The sequence below is a fragment of the Pezoporus flaviventris genome, unplaced genomic scaffold, assembly GCF_033815535.1.
Source record: "Pezoporus flaviventris isolate CSIRO_AGI_PZ_B2104156 unplaced genomic scaffold, CSIRO_AGI_Pfla_v1 ptg000013l, whole genome shotgun sequence".
Classification (NCBI taxonomy): Eukaryota; Metazoa; Chordata; class Aves; order Psittaciformes; family Psittacidae; genus Pezoporus; species Pezoporus flaviventris.
In genome coordinates, this window is record NW_026892561.1 from 36,075,588 (window position 1) to 36,096,066 (window position 20,479).

Sequence of the window (20,479 nt, forward strand, 5' to 3'; positions counted from 1 at the left end):
CATGTACTGCAAAGTATTAAGTAGCACTGGAAAATCTCAGTTGAATGTTCTTGTCTGCTCCTAATACTGTACTGCCTTCCCTGTAATGCTTAGACTTCAAATTGGAAGCAGATACTGCTATATTAAGGTCCTGTTTAGATTCTATGTTTAGATTCAGGAAGTGTGTTTGGCAGCAGAGAAGTGGAATATGACTTGTTTCTAATGCCTTTCACCTTTTCTTATGTCTTAGAATACAGTCACCTGATCATAAGATGAATTGCAAACATAGAAAATGGAAAGGGACTGAGAAATAAAGGGAAGATGTCTGATATTTGGAGGATGGTGAGCCAATGGAAGGAGTGAGAAAGGAATTCAGAATATGTAGCCTGATGCAGTTTTCTGGGGAGCCAGCATCTTAGCTATGGAGAAAGGTGTAGTTTTAATTTTCTCTGATAGACTTAAAAGATGTGATTAATGGAAAACATGAACCCCAGTAACTGGTTGCTACTGGAAAGTTGACAAAAGAACAAGCAAACAGTTATACATGATTTTTGGTTTGTTCATTTGTTTGGTGTTTTGTTTTTTTTTTTTAAATTGAGTTTATATAATTTCGGGGTTTTGTGGTTCAGATTTTGCCATTCAGAGAGAAGTTGGAGAAATAATTCTGATTATGAATGAAAGACTTGGCTTTGTGTCATTCTTTCAAAGTTAAAATTCCATGAGGAAGAGATACATTTCAATGGCTAGTTAAGCTACATCATTACTTGCATTAAAATCTGCTGATGTTTTGCAGAGTGGCTAAGTTATGATTATAAAAAAAAACAACTTACTGGAGTTATTACTAAGCTGTATGGCTAATTAAAGTATGTCTCAAAAAAGCCATTAATGTATATGAGATAACAGTTAAAGGGCAAAGGTGAGAGCAGAAAAAGTCCCATCTGATTTGATCGACCAGTTACTTGCGTGGTTAAAAACCAGGTGTTGTGGTTGATTGGGCTTTACTTTTGCTTTTCATGATCTGTAAGCAGTCTTTAGCTGTTAATATTTTGTTTTTTTGAAGTTCTAACACTATGCTCTGTGGCATGTTCTAGAAATGAACTTTTGGAATTACATTTTTAATTCCAAAGACTGAGTGGCCTGTCATGCTGTTTTGTTCAGTGGTTTTTGGAGATTATTTTTTTAATTATTCTATGTGTAAAATAAAGACATAAATGAAAAAAAAAATGCTCCGAGTTGTCACCATCTAAGGAACACTTCAGTTTATATGCTTTTTAAAGGCAAGTATTTGAACTGCAATCTAAGTAGGGCTGTGATTCTTTTCAATAATGTCTTGAGTGTAGTGCTTTAATTCAGCTACTGATTTGAGTACATACAGATTAGAGGAGAAAATCATTTGATGTATCAAGTAATACTCCTGCAAGGGACAAAAAGGGGTTTTTCTTTCTGTAAGTGCTGCCTACAGTAATTATGAAGGAAATAAATAGTGGCTGATAATGACATAAAGGTAATTTTATTGAAAATAAGCTGCATAGTTTGGTATAGATGTCATACCTTTTGCTTTCCTGAGGCTGTTGGTAAATGCTTGGCTATAATATGAGTCACAGAGACTAGGACAGAACAGTTTTACAGGTTTTCTTTCTTTACTGGCTGTATATTTTAACTTAAAACATGCAGGTTTTCAACTTAGTCAACATCTCTCCTTATCTTCTTGTAGTAACAGAATAAAACTTCTGTGCTAAATCAGATTTTCACATTGGTATAGTCTCATGCTCTTACATTTTCAGTTCTCTCCAACTAAGCTTAAAAAAAGAACTAATGTGCCTATTCTCTACTATGATTACAGCCAAGGGGTGGAAAACTAAGACTCTTGTCTTCAACAGAATACTTTACTACTTTTCAGAAAACATTTTGTGAGTACACAGAATTTCTAATATGTGTACTTGCTGGATAAAGTATACTTTTGTCACTATAGATTGTAACTTACAATCCTGCCTGATTTCACACAACTTTAGCTTTATCTGTTTAATAATAATAAAAAACCCAACCAAACCAAACAACAAAAACCCAACAACACAGCAAAATTAAAACCCACACAGGGAACGGCTAGTTACAAGTGGGAGTTCAGGGGCTATGTACTTTTAAATAGCTACAACTTACTTTGGTTTGGCCCTCATCTATAGCATTTTTGATAAATGGTGACCAAGGAATCTTAGAGCAATTTAGTAGTAAAAATAAACTCGATCTCATACCCAGATTACATCATCTGCTTTACCAGCAAATTGTGAGAGTTGATTGGTTCATTTTCTCTCTCTAGGCTAAAACTTTAGCACCTGCATCAGCTTCCTGCCACAATCCTTTTTTATTAGGAAATAAAATATTTTCTTAGTGTTTCTGGACTAGTACAGAGCATAGCTGTCAAAGACTGAACACCAATTTGGTTCTGTTTAGACTTTTGGCTAAAGTATGGATCTGAAACTTAGTACAGAACAGCCAATCTGTTTTCAGCATGCTTTTGTTATTTGCAGTATTTTTACTGGTTTTTGACATGCATTAGAATACAACATGTAGCCTAAGTGGGGAAAAAAAAGCACTTTTATTCTGCGCACATGGAAGAAACACTTCTCCCAGTCAGGGAAGGTAGTTACTTAAGCAACTAATTAGTCTTTCTTTTGCCAAAACAACATCACTATGGTGCTTAAAACAAGTTCGTAGTGTACAGGGCTTATGTTCAGGATGTTGTTTCTTTAGTCTCAGAAAGGAAGCTGCCCTCTTCCCAAGTTCTGTGTTGCTTATGTGAGTAGCTTCAGCAGGTACTTCCTCCAATACCCAATCCTCTGCTTATGGCAATCTAATCAGAGGATTGGCCCTAAACAGCACCTTGGGCACATGGCTGTATACTCTGTAAATAATTACAGAGCTAAAAGCTGGACACTTGCTAATGATAGCTAGAGTAGCATTAAAGTTTATACCTGTTGAATATATTAGAAGGCTTTAGAGTTTGTGCTTTTTTTTTTTTCCCCTCAATTGCTCAAGAGTTTAAGGAAGTCAGAAATGCATGACAGCTTTTATTTTTGCATCAAGTGCAACATTGCGAGTAACAGATAAAACTCAGTTTATACTAGTCCCGTAGTATACAGAACCAAAAAAATGCATTCCTGCCATGCTTTAGGCACTGTGCGTAAGAACCTGGTCAAAACTTCAGTGCAATTGTGACTGGAAGAGCAAAGCAGTGCTATTACTGTTACATCTGTATGCATCACAGTGTCATAAATACATTTATGGTAAAGCAGAATGGCTACCACTCCTAGTGTATGAGCAATCCCATGAATTAGATTTTACATCTAAAACAGCAAACAAAGGGAATCAATGCTAATTATCACCTTAATAAGGTGAGGTAATAAACCCAGTTTCAACAAGTATGTTGAGCCAATTGATCACAACAGAACAGAATTTAAGCTGAAAATACCTGGTGTTATCTAGTAGGGGGAATTGGAAAGTGGGCAGTAATAGGTGGCCCAAGGAATTCTGCTTCCTGGCTTTTGCTCAGTCTTCATCGGTAGCACTGCAGAGGCCTTCAGCCAAGAAGTTTTTCATCAAGCTACTAGCAAGTGTAACTGACCACCATCTACACCTTTCTAGCTGTTAGTTCTGGAACAAGTCCTTGCATCACCACTGTTTTGACAGGCATTTCTACTGAAGATAGGTATCAAGTTTCTTCTTGATGTTGTCAAAGGAATCCACTCCCATATAGTCAGCTTGGCCCTGTTCCCACCGTTCTTTGCGTTCTTCTGAAGATATAGTTGGTAATACTGGTGATGGTGCCGATATTGATATGTGGGACACTGCCTCTGTAACCTCTGTCTAAAAGAAAAGGTGGAGTGAAAATACAGAAATACTTTGCATAGCTAAAGTGAGCAACAGGCCATAGAATGGAATAACAAAGACATTCTCATGCACAACAGCAAGCATTGCCAAAGGGCAGGGATTGTGCAGCTTTCCTAGCAAAATAACAAAGCGGAGTTACAGAAGTTAGCAGGGAGAAAAAAAAGGTGAAGTTTAAGTTCTTCATACCTCTCTACAGAAGCCACAAGAGAAAGCCAGAGTATAGACCAAGCCCGATAGCTGCAAATAGTTCATTAGAAAGATGCAAGATTAACAAGAGAAAGCACATTTTAAGAGATCAGTAACTTTGGTCTCAGAAAGGTTGAGAACTTAAACTGGCCCATCTACTAAGCTAAGATAGTCTGCAGTTAGATGAAAGCTATGAAACTGTGAATGAGAACTAGAGTTAGAAGCAGTACTTTGGCTTTTGTTAAGTATTGGGATACATCACTGCCAGTATTCATTCTCTAGTCATCCTAATCTTACCTAGATTTGTCTCACCATGCAAGATTTGTATGTACATATTGCATGCTGAAGGGGGGTGGTTCTGCTCGAGAACCTCAGTAGCTGCAACATATTAAGAGTTAGAGCCCTTCTCTGTATAAATTAGTTACTACAGTATAGTGTCTGGTGCACCATTAGCTGCTTACATAGGTTTAGGCAAGCAGACAGCTATGTTCAAGACCACTACATCATGCTTCTCTTCTGTACTGTTACTGATTCCAAGCTTAAAAGAACGAAACCAAAAAACCTGCATCCCACAAACTAAACCACACCCATGCTTCGAGTTGGACAGAGGGAAGTCAGTGGAACAGTAAAGAACCTGTCATCCATACTTGGGTAGTTTGTGCAAGAATATTAAAGCACATACCATGTTTACACCGGTAGTAATGTCTTCAACAATTCCATGCTGTTCTAGTAATGGTAAAACATCAGCTGTATAGGTATTCCACCACATGTTGAGGAATTCTGGGTGAACTATTTTAGGGTCATCCATGTTGCCTTTTATGCTTTTTGTTCTGGAGTCATATGTATAGTTCCATGGCTTTGTGCTTCCCAGGAAATGCACCACTTTAGTATTTGCACCAAACCTGTTGGACAGAAAAAGTTAGAACCCACAGTTTATGCAGGTGTCTAGAAATGTGTTTAGAAAGTGACTGACAGATTTTTTTTATCTTTTTTTTAAAGCCTACAGTTTCTGTAGGTGTCCAGAAAACAGAAATCTGAATATATTTAGCAGGCTAAATGCTAAATGACAGCAGTGCCAATGCCTACTGGGACTGAAAGCATTGCTATACAACAACAAAAAAAATACAAACGGAATTCTACATTACGCTAGAGAACACAGCCAAAACATAATTGCCTGGGCTATTTACTTACAGCCAACTCAAGTCTTTAGGTAGTGATGTCCATAGCTCAGGAAAGAGCAGTCTCAAGCAGCCGTTGCAATCAGAACTGGTTTTAAAAGTGAAAAAGATTCTCCTCCAAAGTCAGTGATCCAGACAGTTAAGCATGACAAGCATTACTTAGAGAAGGGTCAGTGTTAGTTACCCTTTCAGTTTACAGCCCTATAAAAAAAGGATCATTGGAATGCACTCCTGCAGGAAGACCGTGTCCCTGCAAAACAGCAGCTATTACCTCAGCATTTCAGAGGACTTCTAATCTCTGCGTACCGGGGTCTTGCTAGACAACCAACCATTATTTTCTAAATAAGATTAGCTGAGCCATGGATGTTTGTTTGGGGTTTGTTTGTTTTTGTTTGGGGTTTTTTTATTCTTCAATATGGACTTCTAGCTTTGTCTCAGAAGTTATCAGTATGTTCTTTTAAATACAAATGTAGATGAGATGCACCCCCTTCTGAAGTAAGGAACTCAGCACTAAAAGAGATACTTCTATGGTTCCAGAACTAGAGTTCATCTTGAGTCAGTTTTGTGAACAAGCAATTCCAGACTCTTTAGTACCAGTGACTGTCTTGCCTGCTTTGGTTTGTAGCACCCTAGGATTTCTTCCAATCATGATTAAATAATAATGGCATCTAATTTGTCTAACATGTCAGTTTGACCAGAACTTGGATGTTTAAGGAATTTTACATATTAAAACGATGCAGGTGGGTTTCAAAAACACATATTCATAACAAGGCAGTATGCCAAAAACACATATTCATAACAAGGGGGGGGGGGGAGTACTATTGTAAGATCCTTGACTGTATTTCAGTATTCATGTTCAATGTTTTGAACACAAGTGATCTTACTGCATAATGAAAACCTGTGCATGGGTGAAACAAGGTCAAGTATTTGTACTAAATATGAGAGGAAAAAAAAAAAAGTTTTCAAGAGGTCAGTTCCTGGGCTTTAAGTTTAAACTCCCTATGTCAAGATTTGTTATAAGAGGACTACCCTAGTTTTATTAGCTGTCCCAGCACTACTTAACAGCCTGAGTTTTCTTTGTCTTAAGCTGCTGCTGTTCTGAGGAAATTTGTCATTGTTTAAAAATCAAGCCTGTTTAAGCTAGAGAATGCCTAAGAGGTGTTGTGTTACTACACTTGCTGCTAAGGGAAAAATGTATTCTTAGTGTTCTGTCCACTTAAGACCTGTACACGAGTTGACAGATGCCAAATTTCTATGATGTTTTCATTATGAGCTTTCTAGATACTTTCTAGATCTGCAATACTTCTTTTGCCATTTAAGCTCAACTGTTAGGAAGTTTTCTGTCCCCACTGGCCTCAGCAACTAATCTGTCTTTCCCCATCTCCCAGAAAAGTACTTCATCAATGTTTTGAAGTTAGAGAGCATTTGTCATGAATTGGCATTTTCCTTTGGAAAAAGGATTACTGAGACTGCTGTGAAATCTAGTCTCGCTGTACAAAGCTGTTAAAAACTTAGCTATTGATGTCAGTAGGTTTAAATTTCACTTTATTCCAACTGCTGATTATCAGGAGTATAGCTGCTGATCTAACCAAGGGAAATTGTTCCACCTATTAAGCAGGTCATTCCTACTTGGAAGGGCTGCACTTCAAGTGTTTTACTTACGAAGGTCTGCTGAATTCAGTTAGGCAATTGATTCAATTAGTTAAATGGAATTTTTGCCAGGAGCCCCCAAATCCAGTTAGTCTTTTGTGGCAACAAGGTCATTTGTCAACTTAAGGTCATGTAACAACCAGTCAGCCATGAAAAACAGGACACAGTTTACAATAGATCTTAGCTTATCAAATGCTATCCAACTACTTCATCATTCTTAGGCTTGCATGTATTTCTTTAAATAAGTGTTCCGCTTTTAGCATGACACGATTTCAGATGGTATTCTGATCACAAGACATAGCTTGATCTTGAGCCAGCAACAGTCCTGCTTATGCTAGCTGCTGCTTTAGACACTAGTAACCTGATGTCACTCAGATCAGATTGTTTTTATGCAATTGGTACTTTCCCTCCCCCACCCAACTTTTGCAGCTCTTAAGTTTGTGTAACATTTCAGCTTCCTTTGCTTCCCTCTGTGTTTATTCAAACATTTTTATCCTGCCACTGACATACAGCTTACTAGCATGCCAAATCTAGTACTGCTAGCTAGGGATGATACAGTTGTTTACTTTACACAGTGCACATGCAATGGTATGGTGGTTGGCTATAGTCTGTTCCATCTTGATACTGAGATCTAGAAAGACTTGGGAGAGAATTTTAGCTTTATACAAGTCTTTGTTCACTACATTTATTTGAATGGCACAGGTTAATTAGATGAACTATAACTACTGGTTGCTAAATGCCTTAAGTAATTTGAGTGAGGATAGGGCAAGTTATCTAGGTGGGAACAATTTTACCAGTGACCTGCTGAAGTTCAGCTCAAGCAGGTTCAAGAGCTACTGCTTTTCATTAGAGCTGCAACAGACAGTATCCCACACTGGAGCAGTGGTTCTTCCTTTTGAAAGTGACCTGTCAAGTGTGTTTACATCAATTTCAGTGTTACTACCAGGGACTAGTGATTTAAGCTACAGATACAGCTTTCTCTCTGCATTTATCATGAGATGATTCATTTAACTAATATTAAACTTTTTTGAGAGGAAACTATTATACCTTCTTTTAGTTACAGTAATCGTCTCCCTTTAGAAAGTGTGTAAGTTCATATTGTGTCTGCTTATTCTGTTAGAAGAAAGTAGCTTCTATAAGCTTCAAAAGTCATCTTAGAATTTTTAACTTACGCTTTAAATGCTGGAAGGTAGGAATATACTGAAGTGCTGCTCAAATTATAAATAAATGGTAGATGTTTGCTCATGTCTGTTGTTGCCCAGCTGCTGAAGAAGGTGTTTAATAACCCCTGATCTGCACCTGAAACAGAAAGCATTAATAGAGTACAATCAGATAGCTGTTTCAGGATCTCTTTCAATCACTTCTAAGTAAGAGTTGGTAATGCAGTTGTCATGTCCAGTAGGAGTTTGGCACACAGCACCAAAGCTCTATTTGGGAACAACCCTGTAAACCTTACAGCTTTTGAAAGTCTAAACAGAGAGAGTTAAAAAGATAGTGTGGCATTACATTTTACTAACAGATGGCTTACAAACCCTGACATTCAGTTTCTTCTGTAGCTTAAGTTCAAGGTGTATAAAGCAGCAGAAAACAGGACTTGACAATTAAGTACTGTTCAGCTTCAGGAAAGATACATTTCAGAAGCTGAAGTGCCACAAATTAGTTTTATTACTTATGCTTTCAGATGCATGACCAATATCTCAGTGCCAGAGTTAGGGTATCGGTGGTCTGTTAGATCAGGATGCATCTACCTACCCTGTAATGCAATAAGAAAAGCCTGGTGGCAACTCTAGCAAAACTAGAGCTGCTGACTAACCCCTGAGTGAGGACAATAATCTAAGTTATAGCCAGACCTACTGTGTTGGGAGTGGTCACCTCTTTGCTTACAAGTAGAGGTTCTAATGAAGTCAAATGAGTCTGAAAGTGTTTGGTATATCAGTGCTAGAGTAGCTACAAACATAGCCTCTGGCCGAAAGCAGACAAGTTAATAGGCAGCTACTGAGAAGTTAAAACTACTTATTTATACCCATTAATTCTTTATTACAATGAATATACTTAGTATTTAAGTGCTAATAATTCCTCTTATGAAGGAGACTGAAGGGAGTCCCTCAACTTTCCTTTGCTGTCTTCACCTGTAACTGCATTCACAAGTAGCATTCCTAAACAATAGGTAAATTAATAGCTTAGAAAAGAGATGTTATTTTAATCTTTAAAATATTAAAGCACTCAGTATCTGCTGACTAAAGAAAGGTTTTTTGTATTGGCCTACAGTTAGATTTAGGGAAGTTTACACCTTCACCACTGTTTGAGCAGAAGCTGCTTTTTGCCACTGAAGTATCTGGACACTGGGTGTAACTTAGTTGTACAGACCGTATAGCAACACATATAAATTCCAAGTATCCTGTTACAGCTGTCAGCACACATGCATATTGCAGAGTGAGAAACTGCCTAGAGACTCAGTCCAGTAATTTCAACTCTCTGACTTGCCTCTCAACCATAAAGGAAGAAAAGCACTTTTGAAGAAGTTGTGCCCATCATAACAGAATGCAGTTAAAGAAACCAGACAAGTCCCCTCGTCTTTCCTCAGCTATGTTTCATTTTAACTTCTAACTTCATGCTGTGTTAAGAATGTGAATGTTAACAGTAAGATCACCTAAAAGGGAAGAAAGTCTGGGGTGCCCTCACAGAACAGATAGCTCATAACTGAAGGGGCAGCAACAATGTATTTAACTCACTCTACAGGACTTTCTCTCACTCGATTGTTTTACATACTCAGCTTTTTGTTTTCAGCCTGCATGCATTTGTGAAAAAGCAGCCACTGGAAGTGGCATTTAGCTGTCCTAGTTCAGACTTCAACAGCAGTCTTGTATAAACTGGGCCTTAGACAGAAGGTGAAAGAATTGGGCAGTAGTTACATCAACTATGTATCTACAGATACAGTCTTGCTGCATTATATCTGTATATATAAAGCGATAATTTTAGATCCTAGGCTAAAGAGTTAGATGATTGTCAAAGCAATAGCAACATTCTTAAGGTATCAGTACTGCCAGATTTTTTAAAACCAAACTTTCCAACACACATGCTACTTTTAGATGGTATCTAGAAAGGTAAAGTTTAAATAGATAAAAGTAGTAGCTATCACTCCATTTCTGGACAACAGCATTACACAGGAAGCATCTGTAATAAACATTAAATATCCTGAAAAGTCTTGCATTCCCTAGTTACTAGTACTGCACTTGGGGTTCTTAGAGCTTGACTTTAATTATGCATAGCTTGGTAGCTTGTTGCGTTTGTATCCCTGTGTCCTGTTAAGGGCAGCGACCCTAACAGGAGTTTCCCTTATAAAATGTTTCCTAGGAACTTTTATTACTGTCTAGATAAATTTAAGTTTAAATCCCCTTTCTACACACTGAGTTCATTAATTCAGCAGCAGCTTATGCAGGTAGTGTAAGTCTCTGTGGTCTCATTACTCAGACTAGTGCTACCATTTAATAAAAACTGAGTAAGTTTTAAAGCTGAAGTACAAATTACAGTTCTAGAAATTTGGTAAACCATTAACCCACCATTTTTGCTGGTAAGAGCTGCAACAATTGCTTCATGTTCAGGACATTGAGGAAGTTTCACTATTTTGTCGCTTCAGCTTTCAAGCTAGAAGGTATACAATGTAAGCAGTTCTGTATTTTTAAAAGATGGGGTCCTTAGACCTAGATGATGGGGTCTGCTAGCAGTCAAGCACAAAGCTCAGAGGAGGCAATCACCAAGACTCAGGGGCTCCTGGAGCTACTCAACAGTCAGTTTGCACAAAGATGGGGGGTTGTTTCTTGGTGTCATCCCTCCCCTCTTCTCTTCCCCCTCCACCCCAGGGTTAGTGGGGAAGTTGTGTTTAGGTTTTTTTTTCTAATGCAGAAATTCAGTACTGCAGTACAGCTTTTGCCATAGCTGGTGGTCAGTTTACACCAAATATTTGAGAGCACTCTTAGAACTACCAACTGCTACCTCATCAGTAGTCAGGTACAGACATACAGACAAACCCTTCATTACATTTACTCATTTTCACTGGAGTTTATTCATATAATAGCATTAAGCATCCAACTGCAACTGATGTTCTAAGGAGACTGCACACAAGAGTCCACACAGTAAAAGGGATTATTCTGCAGACCAGGGGGGATATCTAGAAATTTTAATTTTTACAAAGTACTGGAAGGTAAGTCAACAGGCTGGTTAATTACCTTCCATAAAGAGTTCCATTTTATCATTTTATTTATGTAGTTTTCTGAAGCTTTTTGAGTTAGACATTGTTTTGTACCACAGTAGTTGCATAATGAAATTTAGTGACAGGAGATAGTGATAGTCACTCAGAAGCCTTTAACTATAGCAGTCTTCAAGCAGCATGTGCTTCTACTGTAATAGTAATAGATTTAGGAGACTTACAGGACAGTAGAACTTGAGTTCTCAAGCTCAAGTCTGGTACAGTGGCCAATCCCAAGTGACCCACAGTGGGAAGCAGCCAAGGCTACATGCACTTGATATTGGGAAAGAAAAGACAGTCACCACCCTATAATGACAGAAAGCTATCACATAGCTCATGAAGAGATGGTTCATCTTCAGATGTTTGTGTCTCTGAAGCTGCACTGAAATTGGTCAGTTCTGTTCCCCCACCCCGCCCCAGGAACTTGAGTTAGCATAGAACACTCAAGCCTTGAGTGTTAGGAATGCATGATGCATACTACTGAAGCTTCATTTGCTAGTGCATGCACTGTGCGCACTACATGTAAAATTTGTTACGCGATTCTACATTGCTGATGCTTACAGCTGCTAGTTTGGAGGCCTAACTTAATCTTTGTATTTCGTAAAGTCTGGAAAAAAAAAGTTTACTACATACAGTAATTAATGATAGCCTCTGTTGTGAGAGTGATGTAATTTTTGTGTAGTTACACTGAATTTCGCATTCTATCCTAGAGTCTCCATGACACATATGTAACTAGGGAGCCATCCCCACCACTATTACCATTTTCTAACTTAAATTGAAATACAAATTAACACATACCATCAAAGCTGCCTTTCTCTGTGGCAAACTGTAACAGCTGATTGTATGTTTCAATGGAAGGTCGGTAAACAAAGACTCCAGAATTGAAACAGTCAGGCCAGCCTGGATCTGGTGCTGCAGATAGCTCTTCTCTCTCAAAAAGCTCATCAATATTTGACAAAACCTAGTTGCAAAGGGGTAAAAGAAAATTTGCTTTCTGTTTTTTACAGTAGCAATTGGGATATCATATGTTTTAATGGATTTTGACATCCACCTTATGACATGAAAGTTCTCTATCAATGCTCTGGTCTTACAGAAGACAGCACTTTAGTGAGATAGCCCCCACAGACTACATTACAATTAATTTAGATGAAAAGGCACATACATTTTTAGAGTTACTAGTCCAAGTAGCAAAAAAGCCTCTATTACCCCTCCTGATAAACAAAAAAATGCCAACCTCCCTTCCCCAAAAAAACAAATAACAACAACAACAAAGCCAATCTAAAGAAAAAAAAACAAAACTAAAATCCAACAACTCCCATAGCAGGTCATTAAGAGGTACCATGAGACATAACCACTTACCATTGTGTCTGCATCCATGAAAACACATTTTGAAAACTGCGTCAGTGCCCAGCAGTGAAGCTTTGTTAGGGTGACACCCAGCTCAGGTCTTTTCATTAATGCCAAGTGTGCCGAGTCCCCGCTATCCAAGACATTTACCAATATGACTTCATCAAAGACTTTTTCCAGTACTCTCCTGGGGAAAGAGTCAGTTGACAAGATTTAGTTCCATTATTGCAGTGCCAGACCACATGATGGATTCTATTAGGAGAAGTGGAATACCAGGGAACCTGGCAGTATTTCTTATGCCATCAGTAAGAGCTGACTGCATCTGTTGGAATGCATAAGTATACCTGTCTACCTCAAGGTTTCTAGTTTATAATGGCCACATTTTGGGTAACTACGTAGTCTGGGGTTTTTTTTCCTTCCCCAAACAGGGCTTTAATTGGCATTGCTATGAAGTCCAGTGTGTCACTGGCTATGTAGTACAAACTTTTCACACAGCTTTTTTCAGCCAGACTCAATTTTGGCAAGTCAACAGCCTACTTTGAGCAGGCAGTTAAGAAATGGGAAGCTGTTAGAGTAGCTTGAGCAGGACAGCAGCTAAATCCTAAACAGTTGAAACAGTTTGCACAATAGTTACAACTGTTCTGGGTTTGTGACTCTTAGGGGACATCTCACTAGACCCAGTTGCTAGAACCTTCTTTATCCCGTAAAGTTGTATTCATTTAATAACAGCTGTGGGCATAGCAGTGTTTTGACCCAGTATCACATCCACCTAATGAGGACAGACTTTCAGAGAGCGTAGTAAAATTGTGGCAGATAGACAACCTTTGCCTTACCATCACTAAAACATTACCATTAGTTCAAGAGAGGTTAAGGAGTTACAACACTTACAATATGAAGCATCTGTAAGTTGTTGCTATTCTACAACATATCTTGAATGCTCAGCAATTATCAGTACAATTTGAGCCACAGGGCTTGTATATGTGTTTTAGAACTCTGCCTCACAAGGCTGTTTTTATACTGACATTTTGGTATGGACAGTTGTTTCTGAACTTCAGGTATACCTTGTCAGTGGGTAAGGGAGAAATTCAAGTTCCAGTTACACCACTAGGTAGGCAGGTATCATTGGCTTACACTAGCACATAAGCACATCTATGAGTCATCTTAAAAGAGCACACTCACTTAATAGGCTAAAATAGATGTTCCTATATGTAAGATCTTAATATTAATAAGGCTGTTTAGCTGTCAAGATACTCCAGGGAGAGTCACGCACATTTTTTTTATTGAGACACCTCTCTGTCTCTATAGAGAGAGTTCTTTTCAGAACTTCCCCCATGTAGAGAATCTTGACCTATCATCTGGTAGTTCATATAGCTATTAATTGGCATTTGGTTTTCTGGTTGTTTTTTTGGTTTTGTTTGTTTGTTTGTTTTTCCCACCCTATAACATGTGGTAAGAGCACCCAGTCTGCTCTATACCAACACTATTCTAGAGAGGCTGTAGAAAGCAGTTAATTTCATTTATTGTATTATGGTAACCGCATTAGATGCTCTGTTGATATGCTTATTTGATATACTTGGTGTTATTCTAGTTCTACTCATTTTCCTCTCTCATGAAGAAACTTGAAGTGTCTGCTGGATTTCAGGAGAGCTTGTGTTACATTATCTCAGTTGGGAATATATCTCGGACAAATACCAATCCTCTACTCTCACTTCCAAATGCATACACACAGCACTAATGAACACATAGACAATACCATGCTGTTGGACAGTCTGAAGCAGAACTATTAAAGAACAAAGATCCAGTCGAAATATCAGTATCAACTCAATTTAGTGCTCTATCTACACAGCATTTGTTAACTCATCATGTGTTAGAAAAAAAAAACAACACAGTATAAATTGAATTCTGCTGGGGTTAGCCATTAAGCTTCCAGATTTTGGAAGGTTACTTTAAGGAATTTAACTTCCATTTTTCAACATTCACATCAGCAGGAACTGCAGCAGTTTTAAGCCTGTAAACGACCTTACCTCATAAGATCTGAGACCTGAGGAGTTATGAGTGCAGTCAGCTTCCTTGTTGTTCTGTACTGTTGCAAAGATGAGCCAAGTACCAGTGCTCCTTTCACATAGGAGTCATTTGTGGCTAGAGTCACAAAAGACTGGTCTGGAAGACATTAACTTGGTCAAGTTAGCATGATCCACTATTTTATTCCAGGACAGATATACTAGAAACCTAGTACTGTTAGATAGTCATGTTATAAGACCCCCAAGATGTGCCCTTTAACTCTGCATACTGGGTCTACCCAGATAGCTGAATTAAGCAGATTATACTTACATAGCTACACTTCCTATTAGTAACTTTACACATGGCAAAGTGCAGTAACACCCCCCCACTTGCACCCTCCCCCCAGCAAAATCAAGACTGTTGCAATAGAATACCACTTTCAATTTGCCCACAGGTTAAATAAATCATGCTAAATGTTAGACACAATCCAAAAAGTCTAGAGAGCCTTATTTTGGCCATCAATACAATATTAAGCTAAAAGTACTGGGAGTCACTGAGCCTGCATTTGGTCAAATTTAGTAGTTCTGTAGAGTTACTCTAGGTTCAGCTCTCAACCCTGAAGCCAGGGCAGCATAAAATTTTGATTTCATTTTCAAATGAAAGCAAGCATTGAATTAGATCTTGGACAACAGTATTAAGTTTTGCTAGCTCAGGATTTGGCAGATTAGTTGTTCTGCAACCCATGGTTGCAGTTCAGTCACAGGAATGCAAGTTTTAAATTGGAAGTAACCAGTAATATGATAAAAATAAGACTTGCAACAACAGTTTTTGCTCTTCAAGCAAAAAGTAGTAAGGTTGGATGGTTACTATCAAGTATGATTTCTGCTTCAGCTCTACCTTAAATAGAGATTAAGATGGATCACTTTGTCATATAATACAAGCTTTGCATTCTTTCAATTGTCAGGTTGTTTTAAGCTGCCAGGGTGGAACAGACAAAAGCAAACAAGTTCTTCAGTTCACTGCTAGCTATTGTCATGTAGACCTTTTTATAAAGCACTGTAGCTTGGAAAGGAAATGTGCTCTTTTTTACCAAACCATTTTTGACAACATCAACAAAACAGCTTCTTCCCAGGAATTTTGAGAGTAGATTTCCACATTCAAATTTATTTAAAAAACTGTGATTTTTCTTTACAGAAGTAAACTAGGCTAGATCAGGATGGAGAGCGAGGGTTCTGGGCACTTAGAGGCTTGCTATCAAGTCTAGTAGTAAGATTACTGAGTGCTCTACTTCCAGAGAAATTGTTGTTTGGTACAGCTCACTGCATGAGACAGTTACCAATTACCTTTTTAACTTAATACTATCTTAACAGTTGACAACAGAAAGCCATGTACTACAATTGTATATAAGCACTGGAAACCTGGTTTGCAAGCTCTACAGACCAGCTACAAAACTTTCTGTTTTGCTTAGCAGCAAAACCGACTAGTCCCAAGGGATTTAGATTATAGTGGCCAATTACAAAGTTCAAAAAAAGCTTCTGCAATACCAGAAATAAAGTTTGTTGGGTCGATTTTTTTTTATCCCAGCAATTGACTTTAGCTAACAATTTGTACTAGTACATATATTCAGCAAATGTACAGAATGTGTTTCTTTAAGCTTTACAAATGGCAAGCATGTAGCAACATTTTTCATGACTTAATTTGCATGTTACTCCTCAACACATAGAAGTCTGCCGCTCTGCTGGCTCACAGCTTACTAGAAATCCAGTGTAGATAAAGTGGGGTTGTGCCCAACATTCATCTGAATGTTGCCTTGGTTTTATTTATGGTCTGTTTTGGTTTTTTTGGGGGGTGGTTTGTTTTTGTTTGTTTTTGGTTTTTTTTTCCCCAGCAGTGCAAGGCTAATTCTTAAAATGGCCTTGCCACTACCCTTTCATTGAACTGTTAATAGGTGTACTTCTCCCACATCTTATCTTGCTGAAGCTGAGTATTCACAAAGGTTTTAGAGAAATAAAGTCAACTTAATGATGGAGCAAAGCCTAAAAAGCCCTGTTACATCCCAGCCTCAGCAGGAAAGTTTGAGTGCTTCACAGGAGGAGGATACTAGCAACTTATAGGGCATCCAAGTCAGTACAGCTCTCCAAAGTTCGGAATGAGTTATGTTCTGTCTCATACCTTCTCTAAAGTACATTCGCATATACATTCAGATGTGTTATGAATGAGTCCATACTACAATTCTGGCAAGAGCAGTTGCTCTTTAATAAAGAGGTTACATCTGCAAGACTAGTCTATTCTACCCAAACCACAAGTATTTCAGCTGTGTGAGTCTCCCTTCCCATCCTCTCCCCCCTTCCATTCTCTGTGAACACTTCCTCTACAGTAGGTTATGTTCACACAGCAGTCACTATTATGCCTGAAACATAATGAACTGTTAGTAACAGTGCGGCTGCAAGACCACAGAGAATGGGAGGCAGTTGCACAACTTCATAATTGATTTATCTAGGCAAACCCAAGCTACCTCAGAGACATCTTTGGCTGCCCAATTCATAGGCTATAGGATCCTTACACACCCCAGAGCATCCTGGAAGTCTGAGCTAGGAGCAATCTTTTATGTGACAGCATGTAGGAGTGCTTGCCCTAGATGTTGAGAAACTTCCCCTGAAAGCATTTTCAGACACAGCCGAGTTTGCAGGTGTTTGCCTCTTCTCTGAGTCTGGCTCTAGCACGTCTGACTTTCTGACTACAGGATTTCTAGGAACAGAAGCACCTAATCGAGACGTGCACCAGAAGGCAGAGCACCAGATTCCCTGCAACCTTCCAGATCCGAAAGTGAAACCGACTCCGCTGACAGCTTCAGCTGAGGCAAGAATCGTGAAAAAGCATCAGAGCGCACGGCAGTTGCACGCTCTCGTCAGCGTTTCGGGAGAGAGCCAGCTTTTCCCCTCCGAGCCGCTGCGGCCCTACAGGGACCCCCCCAGACGCTCCTGCTCTCCCGCACGCTGGCCGCATCCCTCCCGCTGGCGATGGGGGTACCAGGGAGTGCGGCTGCACCGCAGCATCCCCTCGACCAACCGCGCGGCGGTGCCCTGCCCCGAGGGACGCCTCCACTCCCCCCCCCCCCCCCCCCTCCCGTGCAGCCCTACCCCCACCGCCGTCGGCACGGGCTCGCCGCGTGCTGGCTGGGGCCGACACCTAAAAATAGGCTCTCGCGGGCCGCGCCGCGGACGGAAAGGCACCGGGGGCGCGCGGCGGCCCCGCAACGCGGCCCGCGCCGCCAGCAGCCCGCGCGAGTCGCGGCGCGCCCGGCGGGGGCCCGCGGGGAGCGGTGGCCGCGCCCACTGACCTGCCATGGCGGCGGCTCCGCGGGTCGGCTGCCGGAGAGGTACGGCCAAGCTGCCAGAGCCCAGCTCGGACCGACCCTTATATAGGGGCGGGGCCACGGGGCAGACGTCTGTGGCCGGAGGAGGAGGCCCCGCCCTAAGGAATCCCCGCGTCGCGGCGGGGCGGGGTCTCCGCCATGGTCTGGGGCGGTGGCTGCACGCTGTGCCCCTCTTCTGGCATGGCGGGGCCCCCGCAGGGGCGGCCGGGGATCGGAGAGGCGTCGGGAGGAAGTACCGTCTTCCCTGGTGCCTCCTAGGCCAAACAGGAGCTTGAAAATGTTCCACCGTGCGGACAGGGGACAGGACCCCATATCGGGATGGTGTGGCTCTGATTTGCGGCACCGGTGGCACAACAGAGTGTTCCTCCTGTGTCCGTCGAGCCCTGCAGGGAAAAGGAATAAAACCACGCTTGGCCAAAAGCCACCTGCAGCAGCAAGGGATGCATTTACAGTATAGGCAAACGCCAGACAGCCCTAGTCCTGTGGCCGTGTTGGGGTAGTGTGTCGGCTGGTGAGCCGTTGCTGGTACTACCACAAAATGATAGCTGAGGATGGTGTTCCTACGAGGCAGCTCCACGCACAGTTGGGATCACTGGTGGGCTTTGAAATGCAGGTGTTGGCACGCACAGGGTTACTGCAGGTATGTTGGTGGGAGCTGCAGGGGGCTATGGGATGGCAGGAGGGTCCCTAGAGAAGGCCCGAGGTGTTTTAATTTGAAGGGTTACACCATCATGCTTCTGTACAGCATAACTGGTACTGTTGGCAGTGCTTGGTACCTCTGGGGGTTGTGTGTCAGCGGGTGAGATGAGGAGATATACCTACACTTACATATTTTCTTTATGGCTCAGTTGCAGTCCTTGAAGAAATTTAAGCTGTACTTTTTTTTTTCCCAGGACTATAGGAAGGATTTTAATAAGTTTCTTGTGCTTTTCTTTCTAACTTTTGCAAGCATTAAGAGTATTAAGACTCTAATACAGGTCCTTTGTTATTCACATGACTCTTTACCTACTAAGCAATTAAAAATTATGACGAATAGCAAAAGGCATAGATGTACAAGATAGCCTAACTGAAGAGATTAGTTAGGCCACAGAATCATGGAGTGGTTGAGGTTGGGAGGTTATCTGGTCCAGCCCTGCTGTTTGAGCAGGGTCATACAGAGCTGGCTGCCTATGACCATGTCCAGATGGCTTCTGAGTAGCATTGTATGCCAGTGCTCAGTTACCCTCACAGTGGCAGTGTTTCCTGATGTTCAGAGGGAACCTCCTGTATGTCAGTTTGTGCCCGTGGATTCTGGACCTGTCACTGGGCACCGCTGGAAAGAGCCTGGCTCCATTTTCTTTATGCCCTCCCTTCAGGTACTTATATGTATCAGTGAGATCGCCCTGAGCCTTCTCTTCCCCAGGCTGAACAGTCCCAGCTTTCTCAGGCTTTCCTCATAGAACAGATGCTTTCTTGACCCTTCATCATCCTTATGGCCCTTTGTTGGACTCTCTCCAGTATGTCCACGTGTTTCTTGGAGTGGGGAGCCCAGCACTGGACCCAGTCTTCCAAGTGATGCCTCACCAGTGCTGAGCAGAGGGCAAGGATCACCTCTGTAAAACTACTGGCCATGCTTTGCCTAATGCAGCCCAGGATGCCATTCACCCGCTTTGTAGCAAGGGCACTTTGCTGGCTCACGTTCAACTTGGCATTTACGAGGACTCCAAGGTCCTTTTCTGCAGTCTGTTGTCTTCCTCAAGACAATGGCCTATATCTGTTTTTTCACCAAGAATAACCTGAGGAAAATCTGTTAGGAAGGGAACCCCTTTCTAACCTGAAATGGCAAAGGGGTTTTGTCATGAAAGGATTTAAAAACTAAACAAACCCTCAAATGCAAACTGATGAACAAAGAACATTTCACCTCCAATTTACCCAATACAGAAAATGATGTTTGAGCTGAGACAATTTTTGTAGACAAGTCTTAAAATCAAATTGCTTACTTTTAAAAATGCCAAAGTCAGGGAAGTGCTCCTTGACCAAGAGAAAAAAAAAACCAAACTTTTAGAACATACAAGTAATTTATAAAACGGCATGTGTAAAAAAATGCATGAATCACAATTACAGACAATGCTGGTATGTTGTACATGAGTAGGGTTTACTAATATTTTTCCCATATGCAGCTCTTTTTCAGGTATCCATGGCTTGATAAACTTTCTCTGTAATGGTGTTGGGCATGGTTTGTGTCTGTCTCAGATGAAAGTTTTGAGAAGTTTTTAGCCAGCACATTTCAGCTGCGTCTAGCTTGTTGCTTTGCCAAGTTTTGAGAGAAAACAATAGAATAGCCGCTGTTGGTGACTGCCCTCTCTGCCGCCCCTCTGGCTCCTTTGTATTATGTTAGAGTGGAGCAAAAGGGCATAATTCCTTCTGGTTTCCATGTTAAAGGATAAAACAAACAATCAATTAGGTTTGTCGGTGTTAAGCTTTAAAGTGTGACAGAGAAATGCTCCCCTGCCCCTATGCACACTCCTATTTGCACGCGCTTGTTTGAGATTTTTCAGATGCTTATGATTGAACAGGCTGTAAATTCTATGGCTCTCTTGTGTGACTGGATTATACGTACATCCATGCCCCTGTACTGACTGGTTAACACTC

At 40.7% G+C, this 20,479-nt stretch overlaps 1 protein-coding gene across 2 annotated transcripts; it reads right to left on the reverse strand.

Moving 5' to 3' along the window:
* Positions 1–3,031: 3,031 nt before the first annotated feature.
* GYG1 (glycogenin 1) lies at positions 3,032–18,045 on the reverse strand. Of its 2 annotated transcripts, XM_061452790.1 has the most exons (8): positions 17,813–18,045; positions 14,496–14,631; positions 12,484–12,658; positions 11,923–12,085; positions 8,051–8,177; positions 4,733–4,952; positions 4,051–4,101; positions 3,032–3,840 (listed from the first exon to the last, which is right to left on the reverse strand). In XM_061452790.1, exons 1-8 carry the CDS (start codon positions 17,817–17,819, stop codon positions 3,670–3,672), a joined length of 1,050 nt encoding a protein of 349 aa, XP_061308774.1. In that variant the 5' UTR covers positions 17,820–18,045; the 3' UTR covers positions 3,032–3,669. The 2 variants fall into 2 exon arrangements, with proteins under 2 accessions (XP_061308774.1, XP_061308775.1); XM_061452791.1 differs by lacking the exon at positions 4,051–4,101.
* Positions 18,046–20,479: the final 2,434 nt, after the last annotated feature.

What these genes read in the sequence shown, in the direction of transcription:
- GYG1 (XM_061452790.1), bottom strand. An exon ending in TCATGGATGCAGACACAATG is followed by an intron (nt 12,086 to 12,483) that starts GTAAGTGGTTAT and finishes CTTTGCAACTAG; the next exon opens with GTTTTGTCAAATATTGATGA. An exon ending in CTTGTGGCTTCTGTAGAGAG is followed by an intron (nt 3,841 to 4,050) that starts GTATGAAGAACT and finishes CTTTTCTTTTAG; the next exon opens with ACAGAGGTTACAGAGGCAGT.